The 20,062-nt window shown below is 43.4% G+C and overlaps 1 protein-coding gene across 1 annotated transcript; it reads left to right on the top strand.

Annotated features, from left to right (window-relative positions):
* Positions 1-509: 509 nt before the first annotated feature.
* Positions 510-18,837, top strand: capn3b (calpain 3b). The gene is made up of 20 exons (XM_030781718.1): positions 510-830; positions 4,982-5,051; positions 6,445-6,563; positions 6,774-6,907; positions 7,540-7,708; positions 10,941-11,024; positions 11,143-11,306; positions 11,784-11,944; positions 12,309-12,478; positions 12,837-12,848; positions 14,118-14,326; positions 14,706-14,734; positions 16,457-16,518; positions 16,993-17,050; positions 17,148-17,223; positions 17,777-17,843; positions 17,971-18,049; positions 18,198-18,314; positions 18,617-18,675; positions 18,811-18,837. The coding sequence occupies exons 1-20, from the start codon at positions 510-512 to the stop codon at positions 18,835-18,837; spliced, it is 2,187 nt and encodes a 728-aa protein (XP_030637578.1).
* The last annotated feature ends 1,225 nt before the right edge of the window (positions 18,838-20,062 follow it).

The raw sequence follows: 20,062 nt of genomic DNA, 5'->3' as shown, positions 1-20,062 counted from the left end.
CATGCACGTCACGTGTCTTCCAAAAGGAAATGCCCTGTCATATATTCTCACCTTCCGTTATTGTGTCGATTTCTCCCCCGTCCCCTCCCCATCCTCTCACTGTGTGAAATGTCCATGGACTTTGAACTGGTCATGAGTGGCAGATATCTGAGGAAGAGAGAGAGAGAGAGAGAGAGAGAGGGAGGGAGAGAGAGAGAGAGAGAGAGAGTCAGGCTATGCTAGCTGCCATCCCGTGTAGAGAAGTCTATTAATAAAGTTGGCTGCAGGGCAGGAAAAGCATGTGTAAGTGTGTGAGTGTGTGTGTGGGGAGGGTGTGTGTGAGTGTGTGTGTGTGTGTGTGGGGCAGTGTGGGGGTGTGTTTTGTGGGCACAGGTGTTTGGGGGGTGGGCGGGGGAGCTTTGCTTCAGCAGCATATAAGGTGACTGAGAATTGGAGAAAAGTTTAAGCAAAGTCCAGTTGCTCAGGTTCCCTTGCCGAGAAAACTCTGGTGTGATCCTTGGACGGAAAATATGCCGGCCAAAGAGAAAACGAAAAAGAGCGAGAAAGTGAAGGAGAAGGTGACTAAGTCAGTCGCCAAGACGACGGCAGCCGCCCCGCAGACCAGCCCTAAGATCACAGACAGCTTCGCGGCTCCAATCAATTTCTACTCCGCTATACTGAGCCGAAATGAGGCAGTGAAAGACGCCAAACGGCTGAAGAATTTTCTGGAACTCCGTGACAAGTATGTACGCAAGAAGGTGCTGTTTCAAGACCCTCTGTTTCCCGCCAACGACTCGTCACTCTTCTACAGTCGCACGTTCCCGCTCAATTTCGAATGGAAACGCCCATCGGTGAGCGAACCCTTGATTCTCTGCAGCGGTACCAACCGTTTGTGTTCCAATACCAGAGGTTACGTCACCTGACCTTTTTCTCATTCAGACCGCCTGTCCTGTGTGTTTCATGTATTTCACCCACCAGGAAGATTCATCTGTTTTGAGAGATACTGTGGTCTGGTCTTTTGATGTGTTGGTGTGGTGTTGATGAAGATGTGACCTAAACTGATAATAATAATAATAATAATAATAATAATAATAATAATACTAACAGAGGCATTGTTTATGAGGTTGGGCTAGGTTGCAGTAACTCTGTGTCCAACGCCTGGGGGAACTGTGCATAGACATATGTTGCTCATGCATCACAGCACAGTAATTATGGGAAACCCAAGCACTGCCGTCAGTTACTGTGTCTCCGAACACACACCTGCTGAGTTCAAATCCCAGTTGTCCTGCGTTCTCCGTCTGTCAGTGAAAGTACAAGGCAAGACAGTGGGTCACATGACCATGTATCTGTGTGACCGCTGAGTGACCACCACTGTCCTCTCTCTTTGCAACACAGCGTCTCTCAGGAGTCAGTTATTGTCTCTCAGGAGTCAGTTATTGTCTCTCAGGAGTCAGTTATTGTCTCTCAGGAGTCGCAGACACAATTCTAAGTTTGTTTAGTACACTGTCTGTAGAGACAGTGGCTAATCCTAAACTAAAGGACAGCTACCACACTATGAAAAAGACATTTTAAACACCAATCCAACAAGGCAGCCTGCTTTGAGGCAGGAGTCTTCATCAAAGTGAAACAACTTTTGCCTGTCTCTGCTATTTCAAACATTTCAGTCATTCAACTTCAGGTTGAAGTTTCTTTCTTTACCCCTGAGCAGAGCCTAACCTTAACAGCAGACCTGTGACAGTAGCCTATGACAAGAATGTGTAATTTTAGACGAGAAAGACAGCTCTGCTTCCCTGCACTCCTGTGTGTCCTGTCATTTTCTGTATGGAGGCTTTGAATCATTTTACAAGATTTGTTGCATCTTTGTGTCATTGTGTTCATGTGACTGGTAGGCCACGGTCCTTTCTGTAAAGAACAGAGAAATGGTTGTTTATGGACAGTGATTGTTCTTTGCTTTCACATTGTTGTCGCACTGCAAACTTTTTTTAAAAGAAAAACGTATGAAATTGCCATATTTCAAAACTGCAACTATTTAGTCATTAATTGACTATACTGAAAAAGTAAACTTTACTGTAAATACATACATACATACATACATACATACGTACATAAATAAACACGGGTCCTAATTCTGATCATTCTGCATCTCTCTGGTTGAAAGTCGTGGCGCGAAGTGGATGTTGTCATTTCCAAAAACACCATGACCGATTAGCCCCGGCCCACAGATGATAAGAGAGTGGATTTCCGCATTCCAGGTTCCCATACATATGGTTTGACTCATCAGCGAGATTCCTGCGTCAGTGACAGGACACACGGCTAAGTCTGACAGGGAAGGAGTACATTCCCAGCTGGACGTAAAGTTTCGCAGGGACGTTTTTAGTTGACTTGAGAAGCCATGCGTACAACAACCACTGAAGTGTGTTTCTATCGTGACAAAAACCGAGTGACAGCTAGACTGAAACTTGCGGTGACCCTTATATGCTCACGCTCACCAGTCGAGCGAACTGCGTCGTGTGTATAAGCAATCATGGGTCGCTAAGCAACAACTTCAATTAAATGGCGGTTAAATCTTGGCACAAACCCAATGCGAAATATCAGTCTCGTGACCGACCTGATTTTAAACGGCACTTATAGGCTGTCAGGTCAACAATGCTGAATCAGCGTCTGATCCCAAGCCTGCGCTGCAGAGCCGTGTGGCCGAACGTTAGTGGTCTGGTGAATAGGACACTCTCATGTGGTATTCGTTTAAGTTGTGTGGAAGTTTGCTTTTCTTTTGTTTGTTAGTCAGCAGTCCTGATTGTGAATGATCTGGGCCGTCATCACGGGCCTCAAAAGTTAATGTCTGTGACTTCTGTTCCGTTAAATTCAGTGCTTTTGGGAAGTAAACCATCTCCACAAGGATGTTCTTTCAGTATTTAAAAACCCACCACCATCCAGTTTCAGTGCTAATGTAGCAGATAGCTGAAAGTTCTTCTTCAGATCTGGATTTTGTAACATGCGTTTGCGTTAGCTTAAACACTGTGATCTCAGTATTTCCCTCCAGGACTTAATGCTAGACATTCCTGTATTAGCTCATGTTCAGAAGGCAACTCAAACAGGAGCGTGTGGGAAAACACATGATGGTAAACTGCAAATGGCTAAAACACTAATTAATGGACCCAGGACTGAAATAAAGGTTTCAGCCCACAATATTTTAGCAAATGGTGCAATGTGTCAGATTTTCAACTCTGCGTCAGAGGTTCTGATGTGCGGCTGTAGGAATGTTTTGTTTAATCTGACTTTTAAACTGCTATGACAAAGGGGTCATTATCTCAGCAAAAATCGGTTCGTTCTTTTGTTTTGGGTTTTTTTTTTTTTTTTGGAGGATGGGGTGGTCTAAGTGTTTTTTCTTTTGACCTTTTGAAAGCACTCGTTAAATAATAAGAGGTGAATATCAGATGCATGGACACATATACAGTTACATAGTTTGAATGCACAGCAGGCTGCAGCCCATAAATTATATAGATACTCTGCACATGTGCACTGAGCAGGCCCACGGGGCCGCGTTGGATCGTGGCCCAGGACCCCAGTTAGCAACTCCCGAACGCTACGTGAACTTCAACACTCGTAAATGCATAAGAAGCCTCAGTTGCATTCTGCAGCCAAGCAGGTGCGTCACACGCAGGTCTGACTGCGTGTAATCCTGCGTGTAATCCTAATCTGAGTAGACAGACAGACTAACATGACAGACTACATGTATCTTCAGAGGTTTTTCTGTTTGTTTGTTTGTTTTAGTTCTGTCAGAGGTGGTTCAGAACATTTGCCAGACTGGTGTCTGTTCACCATTTACACCTTAAATGACTAAAACGAAACTGCTACCAAAAAAACACTACTGCATTTTAGTCAGAATTTTACAAAAATTAGTCCCAAATGCATAATTGTACAATGCTTGCACTACACAACACTTTCCTGATTACTGGAATATTATAACTGTAGGTAAAGTAAAAATGCGTTATGCCACCATTTTGTATTAAAGTGAAGATCAGTTCTTATCACTGAATTGTTTATGTCCATTAAACCTTAATTCTCCTAACGCAGAGTGCTTGATTCAGCTCTTCTCTGATTGGTTAGAAAACTGTGGATGACACACTAAATGCAGACAGTGTTGCCAGATTAGTTTGATGGTTTCCAGGTCAACAATTATTCACAATCTACCGAAAGGCATAAAAAATCAGATTAGATTAGATTAGATTAGAGTAGATTCAACTTTATTGTCATTGTGCAGAGTACAGGTACAAAGCCAATGAAATGCAGTTAGCATCTAACCAGCAGTGCAAAAGTGCAATAGTATTATTTACAGATAAGTGCAGGTATAAGTACTACAGCATAGTGATGTTACATCTAATCCAAAATACTGTATATAAAATAAGTCTAAATTCGGCACTTTAACCATAATGCTAAAGCATGGTGATCGCCAAAAAACGTCAGAATGCCATTCAGAGAAATGATCGTTCTAATGCAGCGATAAACTTGTCTGTCAGTTCTGTCTTAGGCCCTAATGATAATGGAGAGCACACAGCTCTAATATCCCGAATAATAAGCCTTATCTAGTTGGGTAGTCCGTGGCACCACAAGCCTTGACAATGCGCCAACCTGCTCCCTGTCTGCACATTTCAAAACTACAAGATGCAAAGAGACCTGTGCCCATGTGGCATGGATCTGGTACGTCAGGGTGTGCATATTCCTCAGCAGGAGTGAAGCTGTCAATCATGGATGTCAATCATGTGTTGAAGCTGTCAATCATGGATGTCAATCATGTTTTGATGAATGACTGAGCATGGAGAGAAGTTATTCAGTTTTAACTGCATGATTAAGCAATGCGATTTAACTTGGGAAAAAAAAAAGCCCAGATCATTGAAAACCAGTCTAAATTTAATCTTCCCATACAAATGGTGATTTATGCTCCTCTGACGTGCCGAGTGACATCACCACAACAATGTTCCTTCTCTCCCTTTCCGTCTTACAGGAAATCTGCGATAATCCCAAGTTTATCATCGGAGGCGCGAACAGGACAGATATTTGCCAGGGAGACCTGGGTAAGCACAAGGCCCTCTCATCGTTTTAAGACCCAGTCAGGGGCTATTATTAGATTTTATGGCTCATATTTAGGCCCATCTGTCCAGCGCTGTATTAAAATGATGAAGGGAGATGTGATCCTGCCTGTGTCCCTGTGAAGAACTTCATTTATGAATCTGTAACATTCACTGTCTGTTGTAGAAAGTTCCTGATTGATGTTGGTTGACATACCTTTATGCTAACTTGGCCTTAAGCTGTTTGTTTGTTTGTTTTTTAAAGAAGAAACGTGGCAGTTGTTTGTTGGGCACACAGAGATGTTGTGGTTAGTTTTGTGTTGCTAGCTGCTCAACAGAAAGTGATTTTAGAATGACATCTAGACATCTGACACCATGTGAAATTCTCTCCATGAAAGAGTGAGAGTATGAAACGGAGGAGGTGGAGAAGAAGAGGGTGTTGGGGGCTTGACCCACATGAGGCACAGAACTGGACTGATATCACCCCCCCCCCCACCCCCGCTAACACCCCCCTCCCCAATAGCATCTGTTAAAGGTGCACTCACAGATGCAAGGGAGCCCACTACATTCACTCACACCATGCTCCAAAAATAGGTGTCATGAGACGCCCCAGACTTTTGGAAATGCAATTATCTCTCAATGGGACGTCCATGCCGGGCTAATGTGTGTCTGTCCAGGGCTCCTGCTCAAGCCAGTCCCGATGTGGACGCAGCCGGGCATAGGGAAAACACAGACTGAAACTTGTGCTCATTCAAGATGCTGAAGGAGGCCCCAATACTAGAGAATAAGGAACTGTAAACCGATTCATTTTAATTATTAGACTACACAGTCCAGAGGCTGCATCACTCTGTGCGTTACTATGGACATTGGTCCTGTGTTTTGGCTCTAAAGATACACAACCTCTTTGGATTTCTTCAGCGGCTGAACAGTTATTAATTAGGGATGGAGTGTCTTAGGGCCAGATTTATTACGGTCAAACTGTTCCTGGTAATTTCAGTGGCAGGCATACTTCTGGCTGTCAACAGCCAGGGAACAGACATCTAATGAAAACAAGGAGAAGAAATGAGAGAAAACGAAAGAGAGGATTTTAGAGGATGAACCTCCTGTGAGAAGATTCTAAAGAACTGCAGTTAGGAAACTAACATCAGCCCTGAGTTTGGTGTCCGTGACTAAACCTGAGAGGACAGGAGAGAGTTTAGTCCTTCAGAGAACAGTTCTAACCATACAGACACAGAGAGGACAGGAAAGAGTCTAGTCCTTCAGAGAACAGTTCTAACCGTACAGACACAGAGAGGACAGGAAAGTACATTATATTCTCTGTGACTTGTTACATTAGACACAGGGAAAGAATCTTTCTTTTTTTTTGGAGGTCATATAAAACGGTGAAGTTGTTTGGCAGGTGACTGCTGGCTGCTTGCTGCCATCGCCTGTTTGACGCTGAATGAGAAGCTATTGTACAGGGTCGTGCCCCCGGAGCAGAGCTTCACCGAGAATTACGCCGGCATTTTCCACTTCCAGGTATGACAGCTATAGCTGCCCCAGTCTGAACAAATGAGGTCAAATTTGGGTCACAGATGTTTTTAATTAAAACAACCCCCATTCTTTTCACCATTCTACACTCCTGCACTCTTTGAATTTCACTAAGCATCTCCCGCCCTCAGTGTGTCAAATACAGGGCATTACCCGACACTGACAATCCGTCTCTCACTCCTCTCCTGTTCCCTACAGTTCTGGCGTTACGGCCAGTGGGAGGACGTGATCATCGATGACCGCCTTCCCACATTCAACAACCAGCTGGTCTTCACCAGGTCCGGCCACAAGAATGAGTTCTGGAGTGCTCTCTTGGAGAAGGCCTACGCCAAGTGAGTGGAACAACATCGCTGCTCTTTTGACGTCATCACAGAGAGGAGAGCGCCAGCATATCGCAACATGTACAATGAAGGAAATATTTTAACGCCCGTTCTGCCTCCACACAGCAGTGCTTTTAAAAGACTCTTAAGCGTGGTGCTCAGTTGCCGTGCCAAATAAAACAGTTATTGCAGCCTCTGTCAGTGTATCAAATGGATCACAGCATATATAGAATATAAACAGACTTTAAACCACTCATCAGCCAGCGACATACAGCTGCAGGCAGAAATAAGTGCTTCTGTGCCAGTCATCCTGCACCTCCCAACTGGGGGTGCTCACGATCCTCTTATGCTGTGTGCTTGGTTCCCCAGAATTGTTGCTTATGATCCCACGTACATGTGGAATCCTGTTGCAACTCAGTTATTCACTGAGTCACTGAAAGAATCAGTTGGTTTTAAAGCTGATTTTTCAAGCCTAGATAAGTATCTGATTGGAAGTTTAGTCTAGGATCATGCGTTGCCATTCCAAACATCTCTCAAATGCAGTTGCTCAGTTGTCAGGTCTGGTCAAAAATGTATGGCCATCCAAAAAAAAAAGGTCATTTGGTTTTTCTCTCTCATTCTCTCCGTTTACCCTGGGGCTGTAGGTTACACGGTTCTTACGAGGCTCTTAAGGGAGGGAACACCCTGGAGGCCATGGAGGATTTCACCGGAGGAGTCACGGAGTTTTACGAGATCTCAGAGGCACCAAAGGAGATGTACCAGATCATGAGGAAGGCCCTGGAGAGAGGGTCCCTCATGGGCTGCTCCATAGACGTGAGTCCGACACATTCTTATCGCTGTCTATTTAACTTCCCCATCACTGGAGTGATGGTTATATGTGGACCAAATTTTAGGTATTTTTGTTACCATATTTTTAAGAACAGTCTAAAAATACACCCACAGGCAGAAGCATGATGAGTCATAGAAATATATGTATTGATACTGGAGATACTGAAAAGCTGTCATTGCACAAACCTAGTGTGGGAAGTAGCACCACACGAAATTAAGTTAACGCACATGAGATATATAAGAAATTATATTTAAGAATTCATAAATATAAATGCTGTACGTAAATGTTAAGTTGGGGTTCAAATTTAATAATAAAATCTTAGTGGGTTGCCTGGTTCCTCTGAGTGGACGTGGAAACAACCAGTAACAGCCACAGTAAACTGTGGAGAGGGAACTCGTGTTCAGACAGTTGGTCTCTGGTGTTTAGGTCTTGATTGTGAACGGTGTTTAGTGGAAGTGCACACAGCTGTCATGTGTTTTTTCTGAAGGACTAATTCAGTCGCAGAGTAAAGCGTTACAGTTTGTTTTCTCTTTTCCTTTTCATTTTTTACTCAGTCTGTAGACTGCTCTTATGACACTGAAGAGACAGACGGATCTCATTAAACAGGCATCAAATACTGACAAAGCAGACAAGCCTCAGCATCTGACGCATGTGAAATGTCATGAAAATGATTGATTGAAAGGTTACAACGTTGGCACTACCTGATCCTCCCCAAACCCCTAAATTTACCCGTTTTTCATATGGCCTCGTTCATAGCACTATTGAAAGAAACCAGAGAATGTGTTTTAAAAATTAAAGTGAGCTATGAGAAATGAGAAATAGCGGCCTCCCATGGACAGAATATGGAATTGCAGCTATGTCAAATATTGACGTTTTCCCAAATATGTGCATCAAATACTGACGCTTGTCAACTGCTTTCACGCTTGATGTCCATTTCATGAGAGACCAGGTAGGAAAAATGCTTTGACCACAAAGCAAAGCAAAACACACTAATGATCACAAATTTGCCCTTCACAGTTCTCTCATAACTAACTTCTTCTCTGTGTTTCAGCTGAACGACAATACCACTTTTATCTTTTTAATGGTCCTTCTCTAAAAACCATAATACGCGCCTCTCTCTCTCTCTCTCTCTGTCTCTCCTTCATTGCATGCTAAAATCCAGTGTATTACATTTTGTGTATTTTCTTCTGGTTGTGTGAAGGACACTTTGGGTTATAGCCTTCCTCCTTGTGTGCTGGGCACGCTTTTTGATAAGCTGATCAAAGATGGCCACAAGAGCAGCAATGGGCCCACCAGGGTTGGTACTCGTGATTCAGTGTGTGTGGGAACGTGGAGGAAAGGCATGAAACGAACTTTCTGTCCTAAGAGTGAACCTGCACCCCAAAGACAGCGTTACGTCCACACCAGTGCTTTGTCAGTGCAAGTGTGACTTGTTGATTTCAATGCTACACATGTTGAAATGCGCCGTTAAGAAACTGATCTTACGGCAGTGTGTAAAAGGTCAGCGAATACACAGTTTACTGGGATTGTGAAGTGTTTTCTCTGAAATTCGTTTTTCTTTTCGAGTTGTTTTACCTGAGTTACTTCAGTACATCCTTTTGCTACTGACAAATTCATTTTTTTGTGTCTGTCAGTGGTTTGGAGTTAATCCACCTTTTTTGGCTTCCTCCGTTTTTTATATATATAAATATTAAAAAAAACATTTATTATACATTTATTATACGTTAGACATTTGTGTTCATGACATGACATTTGTGTTCATGACATGTTGAGAATACAGAGAAATCACTTTAAATGGGGTTTTTTTTAGCAATCTTCAAAATGTTTGTGAAGTTATGTTTCATGTTGTTAGCTCTGAATTTGCATGTCATGGCATTGCATGTTTGGATGTTTCATCCAGTCTGTTAGTAATGCCTGAAACCACTGGTAATCTGGAAAAAGTTGTTGTTGTTTTTTTTTTTAATCAAACACAGTGATCTGTCTGTGAAAACCACGTCTGTCATTGCCCAGGCCTGAAGCCAAAACCTTTTATTGTGTTTTTTGGGACTGAAGTTTTATGTAGTTGACCGTGTGGGACTTGCCAGGGTGACATCTATACTGGTTTGCAACATCTGTTTGGATGCATATTGTTTGTTTCACGTACCCCTTTGTTTTTTTGTAAAATCGGTGTTAGCATTTTTTGCACTTTTGGTTGTTCACTCATCTGTACGTACACATCACTGGCGGGAATAACGCACTTGCGATCAAAGGACTTTTCTATCTGTTTGTGTGTGCGCGTGTGTGTGCGCGTGTGCGCGTGTCATGTTTAGTGTGTCTAACCTGGGAGACCCAACAGCCCTCAGCGCTACAAATGCGATGAAAATGCAAAAAGGGGACATTTCTACATCTACAGTCGTTCGTCGCTTAACGACGGGAATACGTTCTGAGAAATGCGTTCGTCGTTGTGCGAACATCATAGCATAGCATAACATAGCTGTTTATTATCATTATCAAGTATTATGTACTGTACGCAATTGTATGTGCTTCACTTTTATACGACTGGAAGTGCAGTAGGTTTCTTTACACCAGCATCACCACAAACACGTGAGTAAAATGCGTTGTGCTCCGATGTTAGGACGGCTACAGCGTCACTAGGCGATAGGAATGGTTCAGCTCCATTATAATCTTATGGGACCACCGTTGTATATGTGGTCCGTCGTTGACCGAAACGTCATTATGTGGCGCATGACTGTACATCAAAGTAACTTCACTTGTTTTATTAGGGTTTTTTTTCTCTAATTTTAATATTGTCTAATTAGGTTCATAAATTTTTTTTAAATGTTTACACATATTATGAAACACATAAGTTTATTGACTTAAAATATTAGACTATAACACATTAGAACATTTTCTCTGAAATCACTTCTTTTATTGTATTGTAAAAATATCTGTAATTTATATACCATTCACACTTGATTAACATAAATGTGACACAGGGGATGAAAACTCCCTGGATCCGGGTGTAGTCCATGGAAACATCTTTGTTACATGATAAGAGAGTTTTTGCACCAGTTAGCGTTGTTTCATTGATCTCCTTTTCAAACAGCCAAACTCAACACCCGTCAGATCCCACGGATATCAGATAGGACAAGTCACTTGAAACACACGACTAATGCAGAATAACTACTAGGTTATTTTCAGACCTGATTGGTTTTAACGACTTTCTCAAACTCTCAGGCTGTGGTACCCAGCGCTCAGGAGACAAAGACGGCCACTGGCCTGGTCAGAGGCCACGCCTACTCTGTAACGGCCATCGAACAGGTAAGACGTGAAAGAAAACACAGGACGTGTGAGTGCAGATGCTGAATTCACTCAGTCCATCGCAGTATAACTCTGTGTCTGGAGACGGACCGGGACAGATTCTGCGTTTTGTCCACAGGGTAGCAGAAAGGACTGTAAGGACATGAAGGTTTGTCTGGTGCGTCTCCGTGACCCGTGGGGCGTGGCCCCCTCCCCCTCGTGCAGGTCGAACGAGTGGACCGACCTGGCTACCTCAGAAGAGCATAAACAGAAACTTCAGCCCATTCAGGAAGGAGAATTCTGGTTTGTCCTTATTTCACACACACTCAACAGAGAAAGAAAGAAATAATAAACGATTAAAAAACACAAAGGATTTAATCTTTAACATTTTCCTTTAATACACTCCTCACTTTGCACTCACATGAAAAGGACCCTGATTATACAGTCTGTAGAGCTTCAGTTCCCTAAACACTGTTTACAAATGTCAGGCTTGTTTCTGGAGATCCTCTGATTCATTCCCAGAGTGAAAAGACACATTTAGTTTCTCCCTGTGCTCCACATCTCTCCCCATAGACTTAGTCAAATGCTAGACGAAGCGCTCAGATTGCCTTTGAGTGCTTCCATGACTTGCCCTGGTGCCTGCACACACACAAATACATTGGTGCCCACTGTATACAATCACATATAATGTTAAACTTTTTCTGAGGTCGATGAACTGACTACTTTAGACTGACTACTGGTCCTATAGCTGTCTGTCGTAACCCGGTCTTGTTCTGTCAGGATGTCATACGAGAACTTCCAGGAGAACTTCACTAAGCTGGAGATCTGTAACCTGACCCCAGACACGCTGCAGGACGATAAGATGCTCAAATGGAACGTGTCCGTGAGCGAGGGCCGCTGGGTCCGCGGGTGTTCCGCCGGGGGCTGCCGAAACTACCCCGGTCAGTCACCGATCATTTACCCTAAAGAACCACGCGTGAGGGAGAAGACAGAGTATTGTTTCGTCTTACGCTCCTGGCTGCAGACAGTGGCAGAACGACACGAAGTGTGTTCTGTTTTAACTCTCTGTGTAGCAGGAATATTGGACATTAAGACCTGCTGAAATCCTTATGTAATTGTGTGTGTGAGTGTGTGTGTGAGTGTGTGTGTGTGTGTGTGTGTGTGTGGGACGCTCTGTCTGTAAACACAGTCACATGTGCTGTATGTGAATACAAGATGCTGAAGCCTGAGGATTTTGTTGCTGCGTTTCACAGAGTGCTGACTGCGTTTGGCTTTACCCCTAACACTCCTCCCTGCCTGTTGCAGACACGTACTGGACCAACCCTCAGTTCCGTCTGCGTCTGCTGGAGGAAGACGACGAGCCCGTGGACGGCGAGAAGAAGTGCACGGTGGTGATCGCGCTCATGCAGAAGGGGAGGAGGAAGGAACGAAAGTTGGGCGCCCGACTCTTCACCATAGGATTCGCCATCTACGAGGTCAAAACGCTGTAACACGAATACATTTATCCATCTATACGTTTAAGATTTTTACAGATTTTTAACACTGACAAACGTATTTGATGAACGCGTGACATGTTTCATGTAAAAATAAATGATATTAAAAGCGTATAATAACCACAGGCAGTGACTACATTGGACCAGCCGCGGTTTATAAACTCTTATCATTATTAGCCGCTATCAGACGGTGTGGTTCTGTCAGCCCCCTGTTAACACATCCACTGTAGAGCTGATTGCTCATCATCTGTTTACAGAGTCTCCACGCCTGAGCGGTGTGGACGACCTGTTATGTGATTTTCTTAAACTCAAACTGAGTTTCTCTTTCTCTGTCCTTTAGGTCCCAGAGGAGGTAGGATGCGTGGATGAGGAGAGATACACACGGTGTGACAAGCAGTTCAGGGCCCCTGGGAGAACGGAATCACACAATTACACATTAGATTACGTTAGACCACACCAACCACCTCTGCAGCTCACGGTCCAATGAAAGTTTCAGATGTGACTCATCGCTTGTAACTATACACGTGAATATAAACATGAATACAATTATATACCTAAATATATATATCTATATCTATATATCTAAAAACAAATGGTTCAGTGTTATCAAAAACTCACTCACGATGACTGTTTTTGGAGAGGCTCCTGACATGAGTAGGCAGACTGTCTGTATACAGACTGATCTGGATACAGACTGATCTCTGGGCAGACTGATCTGAATACAGACTGATCTCTGGGCAGACTGATCTGTATACAGACTGATCTCTGGGCAGACTGATCTGGATACAGACCGATCTCTGGGCAGACTGATCTGGATACAGACCGACCTCTGGGCAGACTGATCTGGATACAGACCGATCTCTGGGCAGACTGATCTGTATACAGACTGATCTCTGGGCAGACTGATCTGGATACAGACCGATCTGTGGGCCGACTGATCTGGATACAGACTGATCTGGATACAGACCGATCTCTGGGCAGACTGATCTGGATACAGACTGATCTGTGAAAGCCTTCAGACTGATAGACACAGCTCCTCTGACCTCTGCTGTATGGCATAGGCTGGACATCACATTGTCACATTCAGTGTGAACTCCAGAGCTGAATGGTTTAGATCCACATTAAAGTGTAACAATTTAAAATGTGGTATTTCACAGATGCTTTTAAACCAAAGCGACTTACAATTAATGTATTGTCGACATTAATGTTGAGACCCACAAAGTCTGTAAGGTCTGAAAAAATGGGTAAACATTTCTTACATCAGGTGATCATCCTGATGTGAGAAAGACTGGAGTCAATATGATATTTTCTGAAAATGTTACACATTTATATATACACACATTCATTTTACGTATACATTTATACTTGTCTTACAGTGGAAAGTGCACTCATATGGAGCTCTCACTATTAGTTACATTGAAGGGACTCATAATCTCTTTGTATGTTTGTATGTTTATAAAGCCTCTATAATACCTCTATTAAGCACTTATAACTGCTCACAAGGCCATTATATGTCACATCTACTTTTCACCATTAAACATGTTCCATCCAACTTTGAAAATCTACCCCAGTCCCCTGGTTTGCTCCTCCACCCCGTCATTCCGGTCTTTTCCACCCGCAGATGCGCGGTAACAAAAAGCACCTGCCGAAGGACTTCTTCCTGTACAACGCCTCAGTCGCGCGCTGTAAGAATTACATCAATCTGCGCGAGGTCACCGAGCGCCTCTGCCTGAGCCCGGGGGAATATGTCATTGTGCCCTCCACCTTTGACCCCCACAAAGAGTGTGAATTTATCCTCAGGGTTTTCTCCGAAAAGAAGACCACCTCCGAGTGAGTGTGTGTGTGTGTGTGTGTGTGTGTGCGTGTGTGTATGTTTGCAAGATCTGATGGTATGGGTATATGTGAGTGCAGTGAAATGTGAGATCTAACGGGATCTATGTGTATGTGTATGTGTGTGTGCGTGAGATTTAGGGAGTCAATATTGTGGTTATATTTGGGATGTGTTTAATGGACGTGACTATAAACACAGGATTAAGGCTAAGGTATCTACTGGCAGAGTCTGTGTTGAGGATATGGTTTCTATGTGTTTATATATCCAGTGGTAAATACTGCATGTGCCAGCCTGCCCTGGCATTGAGATTCTCTGCATAACCACCTGACACCTCCCTGTTGCCATGGCACCATCTGACACCTATGTTATTTCTCTAAGGGTGGTTGACACGGTGATAAAAGCAGAGCGTGAGGTGAGTCATCCATCCCATTCCTTCACTGGTCCAGTCTGGGAAACCAGTGCCTAACAGCTTTGTGTGCTGAAGCAGTCCAGTGCTTATCTGTGCAGTATTATGGTGTTTTGCATTGTTTTGATACTTGGTTCCTGTATGAATGTCATTGGTTCATGAATGTTATTGTTTGTTTGTGTCACAGCTTTGCGTGTGTCACCTGTTATACATGAATAAAACTGCAGAGGTGGAGATGTGTTCTGTAATTTAATGTGTTTTCCTTCCACAGACAGAAAATGACAAGAAGAAAAAGAAAATAGATGTAAGTGTTTAATGCTCAGCCTGTGGGACGCGTGGCTGTTTAGCGAACTGTCCAGACAGAGATGCATGTTAACCTACCGATGCCCCTCAGACCACAGCGTGCGTCACAGTTTTAGATTAGCACAGCGTGTGTGTAACAGTTTTAGATTAGCACAGCGTGAGTGTAACAGTTTTAGATTAGCACAGCGTGCGTCACAGTTTTAGATTAGCACAGCGTGTGTGTGTCAGAGTTTTAGATTAGCATAGCGTGTGTGTAACAGTTTTAGATTAGCACAGCGTGTGTGTGTCAGAGTTTTAGATTAGCATAGCGTGTGTGTAACAGTTTTAGATTAGCACAGCGTGTGTGTGTCAGAGTTTTAGATTAGCACAGCGTGTGTGTAACAGTTTTAGATTAGCACAGTGTGTGTGTAACAGTTTTAGATTAGCACAGTGTGTGTGTAACAGTTTTAGATTAGCACAGTGTGTGTAAGAGTTTTAGATTAGCACAATGTGTGTCAGAGTTTTAGATTAGAACAATGTGTGTAAATGTTTAAGATTAGCACAGTGTGTGTAACAGTTTTAGATTAGCACAGTGTGCATCACAGTTTTAGATTAGCACAATGTGTGTGTCTTTAGATTAGCACAGCGTGTGTCAGAGTTTTAGATTAGAACAATGTGTGTAACAGTTTTAGATTAGCACAGTTTGTGTCAGAGTTTTAGATGAGCACAGTGTGTGTAACCGTTTTAGATTAGCACAGCGTGTGTCAAAGTTTTAGATTAGAACAATGTGTGTAAGAGTTTTAGATTAGCACAGTGTGTGTAACAGTTTTAGATTAGCACAGTGTGCATCACAGTTTTAGATGAGCACAATGTGTGTGTCTTTAGATTAGCACAGCGTGTGTCAGAGTTTTAGATTAGCACAGTTTGTGTCAGAGTTTTAGATTCACAGACTAAAGAACTTCAGACAGGGAGAGCGGCTGCTGACATGTTTTCCTGGATAGTGTGAAGATTAGTCGTATGTTCTAAAGTCTCTGTAAAGCCATCGAGAGTTTAATGCATGTGGGATGTGTGTCTGTAACAGGGCCGGCCAGGTCCAGAATGTTACTCTCTCGGGCCACTAACACATTCACTGACGGACGTTTTACAGAACCAGACGATAAAAAAAATATTGAGAGATTAAAAAGAAAAGGAAATGCCAAAAAATAAAAAAGAGAGTTCATTACATGTAGTTTGTCTGGGTCATAACACACATCTGCTTTCACTTTCCCCATGAAACAGTTTTTCTTTGGTCGTAAGGTTTCTTGAGATGAATGAAAGATGTGACTGCCCATTCACCGTTCTGCTAATACCCACAGTAAATATCCCTCGCCCCAAGGTGAAAAACTCGGTTTCTGTTTTCTCTCTCTCCCTCTCTCTCTCTCCTCCCAGATAAAAAAACCAGAGGGTGAGGAGACTGAGGAGGAGAAACAGTTCAGGGCCATCTTCCAGCAGATCGCTGGCGACGTGAGTACACAGAACGTACATGTTCTGCCCTAGAACGGTGGTTCTCAACTCCACAGGACAGAACATTTTTTTGGAATCCAGCATGATCACTCCTGATTCACCTTTTCAACTGATTCCTCAGCTCTTGGCTTCATCAGCTGGATGCGCTGGTGTCAGACATTCATTAAACTATGTAATCTAGAGCATTCTCAGTACCAGAGCAGAGACACGCTGCTCTAGAGATGGCAGTCACACTAGCATTGAGACATGGGAAAATAAGGCTACCGCTAATAAGTCATTTTAAAGGCCATAGTGAGCCAGTAAACTGGTAAACAAGCACTGCTTCATTATGACCACCCAAAATACCACATGACCGCCTAAAGCACCACATGACTAAGGTACCACATGACAACCGAAAATATCCTGTGACTATGAATGACAATTCTATGCCTCCAAACACTTCCTTCTTCACATGTGGACTTCCTGTCTGCACAGGATATGGAAATGAATGCTAATGAACTGAAGAGTGTTCTGAGTAACGTGATTGCTAAACGTGAGTACCTCACACTTTCTTCATCTTCTCTCTTCTGTATTCCTTCTTTTACTTTTCTTTTCTTACCTTTTCCACCCCTCTTGTTTCCTGTCCTCAGATAAGGATTTGAAAACAGAAGGCTTTAGTCTGGAGAGCTGTAGAAGTATGATTGCCTTGATGGATGTATCCTTCATCAAAACACACAGCATGCAGTTTACCAACAGCAGACAGACCTGTAGTTTACCAACAACAGACAGACCTGTGGTCAACCAACAGACCTGTAGTTAACCAACAGCAGACAGACCTGTGGTTTACCAACAGCAGACAGACCTGTGGTTAACCAACAGACCTGTAGTTAACCAACATACCTGTAGTTTACCAACAGCAGACAGACCTGTGGTTTACCAACAGCAGACAGACCTGTGGTTTACCAACAACAGGGGGGGGGGGGACCATTGGTTGAATAGTCCTGATTTAGGTGTGAAAAAAAAGACTCCTTTCAATTCCTGGACAGTATCTTAATCAAGTGCTCACTCTAAAGTAGTGATTAAAGATATTTTGGCCGGAGCTGCTGGTTGTAATTTAACTGGTTCCCCTTTACAGAGCATTACCTCGGGTTGCATACACACTGTGTCCTCATATTCTTGCTTTGAATTGTGCTAGCGGCGTTAAAGTGTGAAGGAGGCTCGTAGCACTGAGGACTGTTCCACACTCTGGTTTGCTCCTTAAAAGAACACACACGCAGACTGACGGATCAGGAAAGATAAACCTCGAGGAGTTTAAACATTTATGGAACAAAATCAAACAGTGGCAGGTAATGAGAGAGCTCTTCCTGTTTGACGTTACGTAACAGTGTAAACAGTCCAGTTTTCACATAAAGCAGTATTTTCAGTTTTGGAGTGTTGGGGTCCTATAAAATGTCTTTTCCCTGTCACCTGTAGTTGATCTTCATGCGCTACGACACAGACAAGTCCAGCACCATCAGTAGCTTTGACATGAAGAGTGCCGTCACTGATGCAGGTCAGTCAGACACAGATTATCCATAAATTACGCTGTAATCTGGACAACACTGCGTTTTATAGAGGAATCGACCTGCTAGTGAACAGTACTGTTGATTTGGATGAACAGTAAGTTGTTTTGTTTGTTTTTTTCTCTTCTTCCTCCTCAGGATTTCATCTAAATATTGAGTTACACAACATCATAGCCATGCGCTATGCTAACGAGCACCTGCAGATGGATTTTGACAGCTACATCTGTTGCCTCGTGCGTCTGGAGGGCATGTTCAGTAAGTCTGAGTAACTGCATCATTTCTCTCTGTCAAACCCTCTTATGTGGTGTTAAACAACTGTTTCATTTTTGCTAATGTCTTGTCTCAAGATGGAAACTATTTCTACCAAAAGTCATCTAAGCATTCTTTTGATGAACTGGAAATACATGAAATCCACTGGTAAACCCACTGGAAGTACAGGCATTTGGTCATTCTTCACTAAGGCTGGCTCAGTTTACTACCTCAGATTGGTTTGCAGAGTGAGCACCCTCTCTAGGTTTTTTTTTTAACTCTGTGTGAAAACCTCATTTTTCTCACAGGGGCATTCAAGGCTTTTGACAAAGACGGAGACGGTATTATCAGGCTAACCATCCCAGAGGTAAACACTGCTAAAGATAAACACGTAATAAATCTATGGATGTTAAGACTGTATGACCTTTCTCTCGTTCTGTCGTTCATCCTACTCTTTCCTTCTCTCCCCTCCCTTTTTTTCATTTCTCCGCTGTCCCCGCAGTGGCTTCAGCTGACGATGTACGCATAGAAGCCACGCCGAAAGTAAACACAACACAGTCAGCTCGTCAGACCATGTCAGTGAACAAGCTCCAACAGGGACGCGGGGCTTTTTTTTTTTTTTAAACACAGGCTACGGAAGGAACACCATCACTGTGGTTTTTGTGGATAGAGTCAGTACGTTGTCACAACGTTGAGAAGTTTGGAGACCAGACAAACACAGGACGGTGCTGTAACGCTAACCTTCTGAAGCTCGTCTCGTGTTTGTATGTGACTGCGGAGTCATTTGTAACTGTGACGTAGAACAGAATAAAGGTTTTACTTTCTGAACGCTGTGCCGAGTTTCACATTTGACCCCATGCTGTCAGTGAGCCCACCAGTGGGAGTGAGTGGCTACTCTAGTGTCACACGGTGATATCGTGCAAACTTTAAATCTCGTTGTAACAGGGACGAGAATTACTACTGTGTGATTTATCGTAAATCAAATGGACACCATCACGAGATACATACAAGTGTCACTGGCGTTACTGAATGAAACACAAACTGCATTTTCACATCATTCACCACAATGTGCTTAAGGACACGGTCCTGCAACCAGACGGCTGCTGTGGCCTGTAGCAGAGACGGTTCGGCTGTCAAGGTCATGTGTAGACTTCGTGCTGTAGAGGTCGTGTAGACTTCGTGCTGTAGAGGTTATGTGTAGACTTCGTGCTGTAGAGGTCGTGTAGACTTCGTGCTGTAGAGGTCATGTGTAGACTTCGTGCTGTCGAGGTCATGTGTAGACTTCGTGCTGTAGAGGTCATGTGTAGACTTCGTGCTGTCGAGGTCATGTGTAGACTTCGTGCTGTAGAGGTTATGTGTAGACTTCGTGCTGTAGAGGTCGTGTAGACTTCGTGCTGTAGAGGTTATGTGTAGACTTCGTGCTGTAGAGGTCATGTGTAGACTTCGTGCTGTAGAGGTCGTGTAGACTTCGTGCTGTAGAGGTTATGTGTAGACTTCGTGCTGTAGAGGTCGTGTAGACTTCGTGCTGTAGAGGTCATGTGTAGACTTCGTGCTGTCGAGGTCATGTGTAGACTTCGTGCTGTAGAGGTTATGTGTAGACTTCGTGCTGTAGAGGTCGTGTAGACTTCGTGCTGTAGAGGTCATGTGTAGACTTCGTGCTGTAGAGGTCATGTGTAGACTTCGTGCTGTAGAGGTCGTGTAGACTTCGTGCTGTAGAGGTTATGTGTAGACTTCGTGCTGTCGAGGTCATGTGT

The sequence above is a fragment of the Chanos chanos genome, chromosome 8 (assembly GCF_902362185.1).
Source record: "Chanos chanos chromosome 8, fChaCha1.1, whole genome shotgun sequence".
Classification (NCBI taxonomy): Eukaryota; Metazoa; Chordata; class Actinopteri; order Gonorynchiformes; family Chanidae; genus Chanos; species Chanos chanos.
This window is presented reverse-complemented; position numbering and strand designations above follow the sequence as displayed.